The sequence below is a fragment of the Suricata suricatta genome, chromosome 6 (genome assembly GCF_006229205.1).
Source record: "Suricata suricatta isolate VVHF042 chromosome 6, meerkat_22Aug2017_6uvM2_HiC, whole genome shotgun sequence".
NCBI classification, from domain to species: Eukaryota; Metazoa; Chordata; class Mammalia; order Carnivora; family Herpestidae; genus Suricata; species Suricata suricatta.
Genome location: NC_043705.1, coordinates 65,723,402 through 65,739,840, shown reverse-complemented (window position 1 = coordinate 65,739,840; position 16,439 = coordinate 65,723,402). Strand labels below are relative to the sequence as shown.

General features: G+C 39.8%; 1 protein-coding gene across 1 annotated transcript in view; it reads right to left on the bottom strand.

The window, feature by feature from the left end:
* Positions 1 to 16,439, bottom strand: part of ADGRV1 (adhesion G protein-coupled receptor V1) — a 506,381-nt gene that overhangs the window by 82,151 nt on the left and 407,791 nt on the right. The window contains exon 86 of the mRNA XM_029942597.1: positions 13,285 to 13,442. Coding sequence (XP_029798457.1) covers positions 13,285 to 13,442 — 158 coding nt within the window. The remainder of the gene's footprint in view (positions 1 to 13,284; positions 13,443 to 16,439) is intronic.

Here is a 16,439-nt window from a genome sequence, read left to right as displayed (position 1 = left end):
GAATCATAAATTGAAACTTTCTCTAAATAATGAGAATGGCAATAAATAATACATAGAAAAAGTTGCAAACCCAGAACAGAATTTACACTTAAGAATTTGGGATTTGGCTGACTAGAGAGACTCAGGTGTATTACAGGATCACCATGTTAACACTGACTGAGGTGGCTCATGGAGCAGGTCAAGGGGGAATATAATGTTTTCGACGCCATAAATATTCCAAGATAAAACAGCCTTGAAAAGTGATTTTTGTATTCTCTACTAGAGTTTTATATATGTTCTTTGGCAACTGTCTGAATACAAATTTGAGAGAGACACATTAAAAAAATAAGAAATTGTATTTTCATCAGCCAACAGTTAAATGGAAGACTTCAGTCATCCTTAAAAAAAAAAAAGAATGTGCTGTTAGATCAAAGCAATAAACATGAATAACTGTTTTATGTAGCTTTCAAAGGAGAAGAAAGAAATGCGTCATTGGTAATTTTTCCAGGATAAATAAGGAAGGATTTGAGGGGAGGGGGTGGTCCTTTAAAAAGACTGAAGTATGCCAGGAAAATTAAAATTTAAACTTTTTATTAATTTGGAGAAAACTGCTGAGGAAATATATGGGAAACTCAGCTCTGTGTAAAAATTATAAACAATTAGGAAAGTTTCACTGATTCTCTGGGTCAAATTGAGGCATGGCAATGGTATGTGTATGTCAGTAAGAGATGCCAACCACACTGAAGGTCAAAGAGTATGCAACACATTTCAGCACAATGCCACTGTGATGCTCTTAGACACGGACCATATATATACCACACTGATCATATCTTACAGTGACATCCAGCCTGTTCATGATGTGTATCAACATGGAAACTAATTTGGATGCAATCCCCTCTCTTCCTTGACCACCAAAACTAAAGAACTCAGCAAGTGACAGTGAATTCAGTTGTGTTAAGTCCAATTTGCCGGAAATCACATCACTTTTAGGCAACAGCACTAGTGCAATATGGCTGGAGAATAGAGAGAGTTTTTGAGGGGAAGTAGTGGAATTATCCTTTTATTTAAAAATATTTTAAAAGTTTGTTTATTTTGAGAGAGGGAGAGAGAGCACGATCAGGGGAGGGGCAAAGAGAGGGATTGAGAGAATCCCAAGCCAGATCCACACTGTTAGCACATAGCCCAACGTGGGCTCAACTTCCCAAACTGTGAGACCATGATCTGAACAAAACCAAGAGTGGAATACTTAATGGAATGAGCTGCTCAGGCACCCCGGCAATTTCCTGTTTATCCTATAGTCTAAAAATTGCTATTGGATGATTTTAATGATGTGACCAATTTCACTTTTTAGATTATTCAGAGTGGAATGGGGACAAACAAGAATTAAGAATACTAGTCTCAAGACAGTTGCAACTGTCTAGGTATTAGATGATAAGGGTTATAACCCAGGTACTATGGACTAAACTGTATCCCTCGAAAAGTCATATGTTAAAGCCCTAACCATCAATGTAACGGTATTTGGAGATGGGGACTTTGGGAGGCAATGAAGTCAGGAGGGTAGACCCCTTGTGATGGGATCAGTGTGCTTATAAGAAGAGACAGGAGAGAACTGGATTTCTTCCACGTGAGGACACAGCAAGAAGATGGCCATGACCAGCCAGGCAGAGGGTTTCATTAGGAGGAGAATCGGCCAGCACCCAGACTGTGGGGCTTTTAAGCCACTAGAATTGTGAGGAATAAATTTCTCTTGGTTAAGCCACCTAGTCTATGGTATTTTGTTATGGCAGCCTGAGCTAATACACCAGGCATAATCATGAAGAAAAAAAAAAGGGAGGCATATTTGAGAGACATTTAAAAAACATGCAAGACAAAGGAGTTACATATCCAACTGTATTCCATATTAATTACATATTGAAAGAGTTGTTATGCTAATAAAAATACCATCACATACTAAGTGCTTAATATGTTTCAGAGAGTATACTAAAGACTTTATAAGAGGACACCTGGGTGGCTCAGTCGGGTGAACATTTGACTTCTGACTTTGGCTAAGGTCATGATCCCAGGGTCATGGGATGGAGCCCTGCCTCAGGCTCCATGCTGAGTTGAGTGTAGAATCTGTTTAAAATTCTCTCTCTCTCCCTCTGTCCCTCTCCTGTGCTCACATGATCTTTCTCTCTCTCAAAAAAAAAAAAAAAGACTTTATGTGAATTAACACTGAATTCTTCCAAGAGCTCTATAAAGTTAAGTATTATTATTATGTCTGCATAAAATGAGAATAGTAAGGAAAACCTGGCGTGTTTTAGTACCATACAGAGAGGGAGCAGTCTTCCTTGGAAATTAGAAATTAAAGGAACAATTTACCAGACTAGATCACTTCAAAGTCATTCTGGGGAATGAAGCTTAATAATTAATTTTACGGACTTGTGTTTTCTAGGTTTAATTTAATGTTTACATGTTATTTTTCTCAATGAAACATTAAAAACATTTTTTAAATGTTTATTTATTTTTGAGAGAGAGAGAGAGACAGAGGACCAGTGGGGTAGGGACAGAGAGAGAGACACAGAATCTGAAGCAGACTGTCAGCACAGAGCCCGATGCAGGGCTAGAACCCACAAACTGTAAGATCATGACCTGGGCCAAAGTCAGATGCTTAATGGACTGAGCCACCCAGGTGCCCCTCAATGAAACATTTTTTAAAGTCATCTCGGCACTTGATGTGTGGCTCGAGTTCACATCCCCAAGATCAAGAGTCGCATGGTCTACTCATGGAGCCAGCCAGGTGCCTCTCAATGAAACTTTTTTTCTGAAGATTTTATTTTTAGATAAATCTTTATACCCAACATGGGGCTTGAATTTACAACCCCGAGATCAAGAGTTGCATGCTCCACTGACTGAGCCAGCCAGGTGCCCCACAATGAAACTTTTGATAACAAAGTGGGAAGGGGTGAGGCCGCTAGTGTTAGCAGTAATGGCAGCTCTGGAGAGCTGGAGAGTCACCTGTGGTTTTAATCACAACTGCACAATTTAACAGCTTTATAACTTGAGTGCTTTTCTAAGTTTCTCATTTCCTTGTCTTATTACAGGAATAACAATACCTGCTTCATAGGATTCTTATAAGAACTGAGATCATAAATACAAAACGCTTAGCTCAGTGTCTAGCATACATGGTGAGCCTTAATTGGCAGGGGTGCTGAGGATAATGAGAATGACCGCCAGGGCATAATTCATACCTGCTACTTCTGTGTAGGTCAGCCCTTACTCTTCCTTCCAACCTTACCTTTGCTCACTGCTCTCTGCTCACCTAGAAAACACATGTAAATTGAACAGTTTGATAATGAAATAGCCTCAACAGAGAACTACCTTATCCTCATCAGTTTGTTTTAAAAATTTTTTTATAACTTTATTTTATTTTGAGAGAGAGGCAGAGAGTGAGCAGTGGAGCGGCAGAGAAGGAGACACAGAATTTGAAGCAGGCTCCAGGCTCTGAGCTGTCAGCACAGAGCCCGATGCGGGGCTCGAACCCATAGACTGCAAGATGATGACCTGAGCTGAAGTTGGATGCCGAACAGACTGAGCCACCCAGGCACCCCATCCTTATCAGTATTTAAGGAGACCAGGTAAAGGGCAGTTCACTGAGGTAAAGACTGTCAGGAAACTTTAGTTTTAGAAAGACCTAGCTCTGAGACAAATTATCAGCACCTTTTCTCCTTTGGTTACATCTGTAAATCAAGAGTTCAAACCGAAATTAAGCTCTCAACTCTATTATTTTATTCTTTACTTTTAAATGATCTATCTATCTACCTACCTACCTACCTATCTAAGACAGATAGCCTGTGTGTCTGGGAAAGAAGCAGAGGGAGGATCTGAAGCAGGCTCCAATCCAGTGGGGAGCCTCATGCTGGGCTCCATCTCATAACCAGGAGATAATGACCTGAGCTGAAATCAAGAGTTAGATGCTTAACCACCTAGCCACCCAGGCAGCCCTTTATTTCTTATTTTTTCTGTGGATGTCCTAAGCTTTAGGAAATGAACTCCTGATGTTATTGTTCTAAGAGTTTTTACAAAGCATTATCAAATCCTGAGGAAAACAAACATTCAGTGACTACACATCATCTTTCAGGTTCAAAGATTTCTAATTTGAATCTTTGAAAACTGAGGTCCTAGATAGAAATGTACACAGAGAATGAGCATACATAATCTTTCTTTAATTTTTTGGATTTTCCCTATCACTCTTGGCAAAATGTGGGAAGAATGAACTGTGCTCACAAAGCTCTTTCTAGCACAAGTGGAAAAGACTGTTCACTGTGTAGTGAGAAGTTCTGGGGTTTCCCTTGGGTCCCCAGGCATTTTTTTTTTATTTTGTTTGTAGCACTGGACCTGGGAGTAGACTGCAGACAAGCAGCTTACTGCCAAGCATGTGGGAAACCTGTTATATTGGTCATTCTGGATCCTATTCAAGCACATACTGTTGCTAGGTAAGATTACTTTTACTTTGCTTTAGTGGAAGCCTCAATTTTGTTTTAGGAAAAAAATATATTTTCTGCATTTTCATTTATAAACCATGCATGTTTCTACAAGCAAAAAAAATCGAAGTGACAATGACTTACTTAGAATTCTGATGTGAGAATAATAAGGATACTAGAACCCGAGTGTTCCAGTTACTGATTGGTCCATAATAAGCCACTACAAAACCTAGTGGCTTAAAATAGTTTAGTATTTCTCACAGTCCTATAATCTGCCTGGGCAGTTTTTCTGCTCTGTGTGGTGTCTCCTCCTGTTGGAGCCTACAAGAAGGCTTCTTCACTCACATGTCTGGAATCAGAGCCTGGAATGCCTGAAACAACTTGCCAAGCATGTCTGTTCATATGGCCGCTCTGCAAGACTAGCTTGGGGTTCCTAACGCCATGGTGGTCTCAGAGTAATTGGACTTGTGGTGGCTGACTTCCAAGAGGAAGGGAGCTCTGAAAGTGCTAGTCTTCTTACAGGCTAGGCCCATTATGGGACGGCCTCACTTCCACCACATTATACTAGTCCAAGCAAGTCCACAGTCAGTCCAGATTTAAAGGGAGGGAAAGACTCTACCACTTATGCAAAGAGGAGCACAGAGGCAAAGGCAGGGAAGTAACTGATGGCGGCCATCTCTGGAAATACAACACACTGTGCACTGCATTTACCAGGAGAGCTTTCCTTTTCTTCTTTTTCCTTTGGATTTCACTGGGTTTCTTGAAACTCTTTTTGGAATTTTCAAAATGTCCAGAGAGGAAAAAAAAAACCAAAACACTCAACTTTAGGGTGTATGGAATGATACATTATAGTATTGTATTATATTATATCATATACTAATAATATTAATTATATATTACAATCATTATATGTTAGGATAATTAAATTTATACATTAACTAATTATTATATATTGATATGTTATATACTATATTCATTATAACAACTTTTCAATGATTTTCATAATTGCAATGGAATCTTGATTTTACTACTGTTATTCACCCTAAGTATGAGAAAATGGAGCATCAGAAAAAAATGGAAGCAATCATCCTCAAATTTGCTCCCAAGTAGAGAAGTGGTCATTGTAGTTCTGGAGATGCCACACACCTCAGATTTATGCTATCCACAGGTAGCTGGATCAAGCTACATTTACATAACATATTGAAACATATGTGTGGGATTTTTAAAAGAAAGGGATTTGTAGCCACCTACTTCCTCGTTTTATTCAAATAAATTTTCCTCCCCTGATCCATGAATCATTCCTCACATAGGAATTGGATGATGATTCAGAAGGAACCAGTAAATTCTAATGAACCTAAAAGGAGAGACAAGCTTATCACTGCCAGAGATCAAAACCAAACCCTAAAATTATAGGCTTTGTTTAAAATGCTGTTTCAGACACTGAAATTTAGTTCAGGGAACATACCTTTTTCCTGACTCATTCTCACGGCACACTCACCCCACTGAAGGGACGAGGAGGAGGCCAGTGAATCTCATTAGGAGCCACTGACCTTCGAAAGTTTGGTTCATAGCGGTCTGGCAGCAAAAGGGACGCAGAATCCCAAGCTGTACGTGTTGCCCCAGACCACACTCAGAAAGGGAAGGGATTGACAGTGGCCATCTTTGGGAGACTATAGCATGGAGTGTATTGTATTCACTGGCAACTCCTTCTCTGAGCCCCTCTTTCCTTTAGATTTCACTGAGTTTATCTGCAGTCTGAAATAAAGGGCTATCAGAAGCAAAAAAGCTGCTCAGAATACAGAGTGTAAAGGAACTGATACTTAGCAGTCATAACCAAACGCAGAATGTTGACCTAAAACTGCTCCAGCTGTCTGATACATCTAATCTGCCTAGGAGTGATTAGTTTGGAGAACAGTTCTATAGGATATAGAAGACTCTAGGCCTAACAAAACGACTGATGCAAACTCTTTAGATATTCAGAGAGGTTTGATGCTAGAGTGAACTAATCATATCCGTTTACCAAACCTAAAATTCTGTGGTAAGTAACTAATCATAACCGTCCTATTTACTTAAACACAAAACCCAGCGTGGCTCCAAGGAAATTGACCTTTCCTTCTCATAATGCATCTTACTCATTGTTAAAAGTGATTTCAACTCTTGATTCATTACTTGAGGATATATTTCTCATGCTACTATCTAGTATATCTAAAAATGCTCATCCAGTTAAAAAATGCAAGGCAAAATATAACTAAACTATAAACTATCAGAGGCACCTTAGGGGAAAAAGTCAGCTTTCCTGTATGCCTGGAATTGCAGATCCAAGCTGGATGTGCTTCAGACTAATCAGAACCGTCTTCCTCCTCAGGGATTAGAAGACATGGGGTGTAAAAAGTACAGGTTTCTCAGAGAAAGGAGCTTTTAGAGCTTAGGTTCACAGCAAGCTTAGTGGCCTGTGCTTGCCTGGTGGGATCTGAACTCCTGTGGGGAAGCTTGTGCCACTCATAACAGTACCGGATATCAGAGGCAAAGAAAAGGTGCTCATTCTCCAGTTTTTCAAAAATATAGACATGGGCACTTTTAAAATGTACTTTATATTTTGCTAATACATTAGACTTTTCAGCATTCTCTCACCCCCTCTTTTTACAATATATTTACCTTATTTGTAATTGTGTTAATTTTTTTTCCATTCTGAAAAATTCTCAAGCATTACCTCTTCAAATCTTTTCTCCATTCCCTATATTCTTTTCTTTTGGTGATTTGTTCTCATATCTCTTAGCTTAGCTTTCATATTTTATCTTTTATGTACATGACCTTGGTGAATTCCTCAATCCTAGCATCAGATTCTAATTCACTCTTTTTCTCAGTTACTCATCTAGGGTTTACCTCAAATGTCAAAATCTTTCAAAATTTCAAAGACTGCATTTTTCATTGCCAAGATTTCTGAAATTATTTCATTTTCACATTTGCCTGTTTTGTACTGATCATATCAATTTTTTTTATGTTTAAATGATTTTAGTAGATAAATGTTTCTTTATATCAAGGGTCAGCTATTCAACTTTTTCTATAAATTGTCAGATATTAAATATGTTAGGTTTTTCAGGCCACACGGTCTCTGCTGCAACAACATACACTCAACTCTGCATTGTGAGAGCAGCATAGGATACATCAAACAAATGGGTGTGGCTCAGTTCCAAACAAAATTTACTTAAAAAACAGGTCACTTGTAGCCACTGTGAAAAACTGTTAATTTATTTAGGTGTTTATTTATTTTTAAGACACAGAGAGAGAGAGAGAGAGCGCATGCATATATACATATGCACAAGTGGGGAGGGAGAGAGAATTTCAAGCAGGCTCCATACAGTCAGTGAGGAGCCTGAGCAGCTCAATCCCACAAATCGTGAGATCACGACCTGAGCTGAAATCAAGAGTTGGATGCTTAACAGACTGAGCCACCCAGGCACCCCTACTTTGGAAAACAGTTTGGCAGTTCCTCAAAATGTTAAACAAAGAGCTGCCGTATGACCCAGCAGTCCTACTTCTAGGTATATATACCCATGAGAAATGAAAACCTATGTTGATATAAAAACTTGCCTATGAATGTCCATAGCAGCATTCTCTCTCTTTTTTTTTTTTTAATTTTTATGTCTTTATTTTTTGAGAGAGAGACACAGAGAGTGAGCAGGGGACAGTTAGAGAAGGAGATACAGAATCTGAAGCAGGCTCCAGGTTCTCAGCTAGCTGTCAGTACAGAGCCCGACACGGGGCTTGAACCCATGAACTGTGAGATCATGACCTGAGCCAAAGTCAGACGTTTAACCAACTGAGCCACCCAGGCACCCCCATAGCAGCATTCTTAATAGCCCAAAGGTAAAAACAACCCAAATGTCCATCAGCTGATGAATGAAAAATGATAATGTAGTGTATCCATACACTGGAAAATTATTTGTTAAAATAAACAACAACCACCCCCCCTCAAAAACCTCCCTAAAACCTAAGTGCTGATACATGCTATAACATACCTGAACTTTGAAACCATGATGCTAAGTGAAGGACGCCAAACACAAAAGACCACATATTCTATGATCCAGTCATAGGAAATGTCCAGAACAGACATATCTCTAGAGATAGAAAGTTGATTGATGATTAGCTAGGGCTCAGGGAAGTGTAGAATGAGGAATGCCTGCTAATGGATATGGGGCTCCTTTCTAAGGTGATGAAGATGTTCTAAAATTAAATTATGGTGAAGTTACACAACTATATAAATATACTAAAGACCACTGACTGTACAACTTAAACAGATGATCTTTTACAGGTAAATTCGATCTCAATGAAGCTGTTAGAGAATAGATGAAATGGGGACAGGTGAGGGGCCAGTAGGGCCACAGTTTGCTGATTCCTACTCTGTATTTTCAAGGCCATCTAACCTACTTATCAAAGTTATTTATAGTTTATCCTACATGTAAACTTCTTTTCTGGCTTAAATTAATCTTTTTGATTGCTGATTTTAAAGGCTACCTGTTGGTTTTTCCCCAATGTCTGAAACATTTATACTTCAGCATTTGTTCCTTTGCTTGTTCTCTGTGTCTGTGTTGTTCTAATGATTTTATGGTTGCCTCCACTCAGCGATCCTATCCAAGGAGAGCTAGTTTGGTGTCTTGGGCCTCCTGTCCCTATGGTGATGTGTGGATATGAGAGCGATACAGTCTGCAAACTCTAGAAAACCGGGCCAGGTCCCAGATCAGAGGCTTTGTCTGCCTTCTCCTTGGACTCCCCAACTCCTGCAACCCAAAGCCTGAGCTACGGTGGCAGGTGCTTTCCGTGCAAGTGCGTTGCTCCAGTCTACCTGCCTTGGGAGAAGTATTTTAGTTCCTAATTCACTCCCCTAGCACTCCCCTCCATCGCTGGCTTGTGAACCCAGAAAACACTGGGTCCCTGGCTTCGGCCCAGTTTTCCACTTTGTGTTCCTGCTCTATTTCTGACCCAAAGAGATGTTCCTTTAAAAAATATTTTCTCTTGTTATATCCTGTCTTTAAGTCCTAGGTAAGGCTCTTGTGGAGCAGGGCAGAGGGAACTAAACGAATTTACAGTGCCATCTTGACTGGATACTCATCAGGTCCACGCAAAGGAACTTTAGCCAAAAGATTCAAAGAGTATCAAATGCTCTTTGATTGAGGAGACATTTTCTTTTTTCTTCTAGAAAGTCTGAGTTTGAATTAAGCAGAGCATATTCAGATGGAGGTGTGTTACAGTAGATCGTAAGTAAAATATAAAAGATCATGCCAGCAGTCAAAGCTGAACACATATTTTAGGGAATCAAAGAAGTCAAGAAAAAAAATTATACTCCCAATGATAATCACTTTCAAAGGGATACCTACAACGAGATCAATGAGATTAATACTTTAATTTTTACTTTTGATGATATAACAGATTTCTCTTCTTTTTAATGCTATATTTAGCTGAAAGAGCCATACCTAAAAGATTTTATTGTACATTTATGATTATTAATTTATTCATTTATTCAACAAATATTAACTATGCTCCTGCTTTCCACTGGGCACTATAAAGGCCATGCTGATATAGAGATGAATAATAAATGGTCCTTGCCCTCCAGGAATTCATCATTTATTAAGGAAATCAACCACACACACCAAGAGAAGTCACCATTTCATTCTAAGATAAGTGCTATAACGGCTTTAGGGACAATGTGCTCTAAAGGCAGAGATGAGGAAATGAGCAATTCTTACTTGGCATGGTTCTGTGAAGAGGCAACTGCAAAGGCTTCAGGGAAGAAGTAGCGTGCTGGGAACTTCCAGAATTTCTTTTTTTTTTTTTTTAAGTTTATTTATTTTTGAGAAAGAGAGAGAAAGAGAGAGAGAGAGAGAGAGAGAGAGAGAGAGAGAGAGAGGGAGAGAGAATATGACAGAGTGTGGGGGAAGGGGCAGAGAGAGCAAGGGGGAGAGAGGATCCCAAGCAGGCTCTGCACTTTCATGAACTGTGAACTGTGAGATCACCAACTGTGAGACCATGACCTGAGCAGAAGTTAGATGCTTAACTGAATAAGCCACCCAGGCACCTGGGACTTTCAGAAATTCTACAGAAGACTGAATAGTACTTTCTTGGAAGGGAGGGTCTAGGGCAATTCTCTGTGCTTAATTTTTACTTCAACAATGGGTTTATTCTGGACAGCTTTAGGGAGCTAATGAAGATCACAGGAGGATAATAAACCCTTCCACCTCTCTCTCATCCATATTTTCCCACATTACTTACTAAACACATGGGTTTTGTCAGCTAATGATGAAGAGTGCATAGTACGGGTCTCCTCAGATGAGCAAAGATAACAGTATCAGGTAATTTTAGGAAAGAGAAAATACATGGCATGCAATATAATGCAGGATAAATAGTAACTAACTTGGGGATAAAAAGATGACCTGGGCATGGATGGTAGGGACTCCCGTATTCTAGGCTAAAGAGACTAGACTTCTCTCAGGCAACGAGAGAGAATGTGAGTGATCATAATGCTGGAGACAGGGAATGCACTTTACATTTCTAAAATATAGACATAGGAGAAAATGAGATAGGGAAGAAGACTAGAGTTAGTGGCCAATCAGGAAAATACTATAAGAGTCTAAGTGTGAAATAATGACTATTAGATTGAATTGTCATGGGAACAGGGGAATTAGAATCATAATAACATTTTTATTTGAAAAGCTACAACAGAACAATGCTTCTATTAATATTTCATTGCAAGAGAGGTTTTCCTAGTTGAGACACAAGTATGCTGAAGCTTTTAGCATTATGTTTAATGCTTGAGGGCTATGTTTTTCAGATAATTGGAGTATTATTATCTACTGTATCCATGATGGATCATGTCCAAAAGGTATTTAGCCACGAAAAAGAATTAACTCATTAGGTTAGGCCCTTATGTTATCACTGTCTAAAACATGCAAACACTAGCACTTTTATATTGTATAGAAAACAATTCTTATCATTTAAGGAAAGAAAACAAACTTTCTGTTTTTTCTGAATATTTATTTTATTAAAATGAATTCCAAGTTGAATAAAAGCATAGTTTCTGGATAAATCTGATGTCCCATGAAAAAGTAGGATTTCTACATTGAATATTGCTTTCTCTATTGAAGAATTTAAGATGAAGCATGACCTTATATAATATTTTTGCCCACACAGTGACTGCATGTGAAATGGGAAAGAGGAGAAAAGAGTTGGCTAGATACAGGCATCCTATGAACTACCAATGTCAAAAAGTTCCTTCTCTTTTTGTCATGAGGAAAATCTTTTCACATGTTACTTCATCCATTTCAGGAAATAGAAGTCTCTTCATAATTAGAGCATCTCTTTTTTTCATCCTGTTTCAATTCTGTTGAGCTGCTAATAATGTACTAGATACTATTCAAAGGGCTTCATATACAGTATCGTGCTCAAACTTTGGAAAGCACTTAAAATGTGAAGAATTCCCCTCTTACTCATTTTGCTTTAGATATATAAAAATCAGAAAAAAGGAGACTTCCTCATTAGCCCAGAACAGATTCCCCATCTCCAGGTCACAAGATTCTTTATCCCCATCACTCACACAATTTCAGAGAGAATTTTCTCTATGAAGGTGTGTGGTTATTGTTCCTAGTGAAGAAAATTCCTAAGAGACTCTAATCTAACAACAACAACAACAACAACAACAAAGAATCAGATCATGAAAACCTGTATTAAATATGATTCAAAGGGAAAAAATGAGCTGCAGTGAAAGCCAACTTGAGCTGGAAAGACTTGCGCTCTTAAGTAACCAGACATGTGTAGCCAGTTATGAAGCGGTCCCATCACATATGTTTTTAAACATCTGTCAGCACAGTCAGAACCCCACATGCCAAATACAGCACTCATGGGCATTAGGGAGGGTTGTCTGTGATGAAGTCTCAGAAGCTGAAAGAAATGAATAGATTTCTTTTTTTTTTTAATTTTTAAAAATGTGTTATTTGTTTTCGATACAGAGAGAGACAGAGCATGAGAGGGGGAGGGTCAGAGAGAGAAGCAGACACAGAACCGGAAGCAGGCTCCAGGCTCTGAGCTAGCAGTCAGCACAGAGCCTGATGCGGGGCTCGTACCCACGAACGTGAGATCTGACCTGAGCCGAAGTCGGAGGCTTAACCAACTGAGCCACCCAGGCGCCCCAGAAATGAATAGATTTCACAGGTGAACACAAGTTGTTCTTGCTTGACTTGAAGAAAGCCTGGGGAAGCAGTGCCCAAGGCTGTATCTTTTTTTTTTTAATTTTTAAAAATGTTTATTTATTTATTTTGCGAGAGAGAGAGAGAAAGAGAGCACAAGCAGGGGAAGAGCAGAAGGAGAGGGAGAGAAAGAATTCCAAGCAGGTTCTATGCCACCAGCACAGAGCCCAACATAGCTCTTGATCTCACAAACTGTGAGGAGGGCAGAGAGAGAAAGAGGGAGACACAGGATCCGAAGCAGGCTCCAGGCTCTGAGCTGTCAGTACAGAGCTTAATGCAGCCCTCAAACCCATGAACCATGAGATTATGACCTGAGCTGAAGTCGGTCATGAGCCAACTGAGCCACTCAGGTGCCCTCTGAACATAAGTATCTTAAGGACACAACTGGAACCAGAGAAAAACCTGTGGAGCCCTGAAGAAAGAGACATGTCAGGAAGGGCCAAGAGGCAGGTGAACCTGAAGAGCTGTGGCTGAACTTATGGCTTCAGAGCTAGAAGCGGACTCTAACTTCTCTCCTTTTCCCCCCCTATAAATATTATTCAGTGACTTTTTCCCACCATTAAACAGTTCCCATCTCAAAAGTGCAAAAAGGGTTCCTTTCAAACCTGCAGCATTTGTTCTTCCTCGGAAGACATCGTCGTATGCTTTCCACTGTGGCTTCACCTGGTAGGCGTGGATGAACACCACAAACACCACCACAAGGCACATTAGAGGAACAAGAGCCGCAGTGAAGAGAGCCGCGTAGATGTTCGGGATGAAACACCTGGAAGGGAGAAGAGACAAGACAACTCAGACAGCTTCAATAAACACGTTTCTAAATTTGGAATGGGTTACATCATCATTCTATACTAGCTCTTTGTATCTAAATGTTGGCAAAAGCAAATTTCTGGTTTGCCAAATTGAAGCTTTGTTTGAGTACAGGATACATGATGAAATCCAACCCACTGCTTCACAAAGTAGGTTCTGTGGAACATGCATATCCTGAGGTGCTCAGAAAACTTTAACAAAGGTTATAGCAAAATAAATTGGAGAAGCACACGTTCACGTTTTCTAGCTCTATCTTATCGGCCTACCAAGACCAAGGTCTTATGGAGGACCTCATAGCATTTTTAAAAAATGTTTTAATTTATTTTTGAGAGACCAAGTGTGAGCGGGGTAGGGGCAGAGAGAGAGAGAGAGAGAGAGAGACAGAGAGAGAGAGACAGAGAGACAGAAAGAGACAGACATAGAATCCAAAGCAGGCTCCAGGCTTTGAGCAGTCAGCACAGAGCCCGACGCGGGGCTTGAACCCATGGACTGTGAGATCATGACCTGAGCCGAAGTTGGCGGCCCAACCAACTAAGCCACCCAGGTGCCCCAAGAAGACATTGTTTAAAGGCAAATTGGAGGATTCCTAGGGCTCATTCTGTCATTTCTACAATCTTGTTTTTTGAGTGAATGTCAGTTCTGTCATATCTAAGTTATACATATCTCCAAGAGCCATTAATTCTCTTGAAAATGATGACAACTTTCCATTTGGAAGTTCTAGTACACAATTGTATCTATGATTCTGGAGTTTACTTAGATCAATGAGGTACAAGGTAAGCTTACATTATTTATTTTGGTAACATTTAAATTCCATGGCAAATGGTTTCAGAGATGTAACTGGAAAATTTTTTTTAAGTGTAGTTATTTTGAGAGAGACAGAGAGTGAGTGGGGGTGGTGCAGAGAGAAAGGGGGACAGAGGATCCAAATTGGGTTCCATGCTTACAGCAGAGAGCTCGATGTGGGATTCAAATTTGCGAGCTTCGAGATCATGACCTGAGCCAAAGTCAGATACTCAACCAACTGAGCCACTCAGGCACCCTTTTAACTGGAGATTTTTACTCACAGGTCCTAAAATCCTCTTGTTCATTACATGAAATCTTTCACCAAAAAATTGTAAAAATGGAGGACTGCCAAATGTGTTCTCAATATCTAAAACTGTGCTTTTGAGGTATCATAAAGAACACACCTCTTACGACTTATAATACTGGGGCTTCTGGGTGGCTCCGCTGGTGTGTCCCACTTCGGCTCGAGTGGTCATTATCTCGCGAGTTGTGGGTTTGAGCTCTGCATTGGGCTCACTGCTTTCAGTGCAAAGCCCATTTCAAATCCTCTGTCCCCCTCTCTCTGCCCCTCTCCTGTTTGTGCTCTTTCAAAAATAAATAAACTTTAAAAAAATAAAAAAAATTATAATACCTTTAATTATAAGAAATCTTAATAGTAAGGAGTATCTCCTTTTAAGTATCTTTTTCCGACTTCTCCATTTTAATACATAATATCTATAAACCCAGATTACCTACAGCCAAAAAGAATGGATTCCTAAGAAAACTCAAGGAAAAAAAAGAACCAATTTAGAAGGAGACCTCAAAATCCAAAATATAGGAAAATCAGGAGAAATAGTCATTCTTGCAACTGGGAAAAATAGGCCTCCATTTTATATTTAAGAAGAGATATATTATTAAAGACCTTACTCAGGTATTATTTCTAATTAACATGATCTGGTAAATGTATTCCTTAAGTAAACAAGACACCTTTCAAGAGAGATTTCAATACACATTCTGCATCTGCAAAGAGTTGTCAGAATGATGAATATCCTGGCTTTTAGAATTTAATTTGGACAGCACAAAGACTGAATCATTCCCTGAACACTCATCTGTATGCCACAGGACCTGTATCTTCCAGGTAAAAGGCATATGACTAAATAAAACAGGCAAACACTAACGGCTTTGATCTTGAATATATTTCTGCACTAAAAATAGTAGTCATGTCAGCTACTCATTTTACATACAGGGGCTTTAAACAATTGTTTTCATCTGAATTGTGGATTCACTGCCAGAGACTGGTCAAAAGTTGCTTAGACAAACACAGACACTAACAAAGGAACTCACACGGACTTCACTGCTTTAGTTTTACCTTGAAAAATGTCATCATAATTCAACTTCAGTCTGTAAAATGGGGTTACTGAATCTACTGTAAGCTGCCTGAGGAGCATTAAACATTTGCAGCAAGTGCTGTCATATAGGTTTGACTCTTCCGCATCTACCTTTCCCAGCGGCTGACCATATTTGGTGGTCATGTCTCTACTTGAAGTGCCTTTCGAAAAACTTTACTTTAGAAGACAGCTTTTGTGGGGCTCCTGGGTGGCTCAGTCAGTTAAGTACCCAACTCTGGCTCAGGTCATGACCTCACGGCCCGTGAGTTGGAGCCGTGTCAGGTTTGAGGCCCGTGTCAGGTTCTGCCCTGACAACTCAGAGCCTAAAGCCCGCTTTGGATTCTGTGTCTCCCTCTCTGCCCCTCCCCAGCTCCCACTCTGTCTCTCTTGCTCCTTCAACAAAAAAAACATTAAAAAAAAAAGAAGAAAACTTGAACCCAGTACCCCAAAGAATGGCACACTATCCTGGTTCCTGGTTAAAGGAGGCAAAGTGGACCCCTACGAAGTTAGAAGTAACTAACTAGGCAAGTCTGCAGTGTCTCTTGGTAAGAGAAGAGGATTCTCTATGTGCCGCAGCTCTTAAAAATCTTTACAATTCTCCTTGCTTGTGTGATGACTTGGCCAAGCTGGCCCATTCTTTCAGAAAAGGGGCAGGAAAATTAATAAATGTTGAGGTGACCCACTTGCGCCAGATTCTGCAGAGGCACACAAATCATGGCCTCTCACGAATACTGGGCTGCTGAGAGTTCCCTAAGTTTGTCCTTCACATGGGCAGCATGTGGCTGGATCACTGTGAGGAGGGC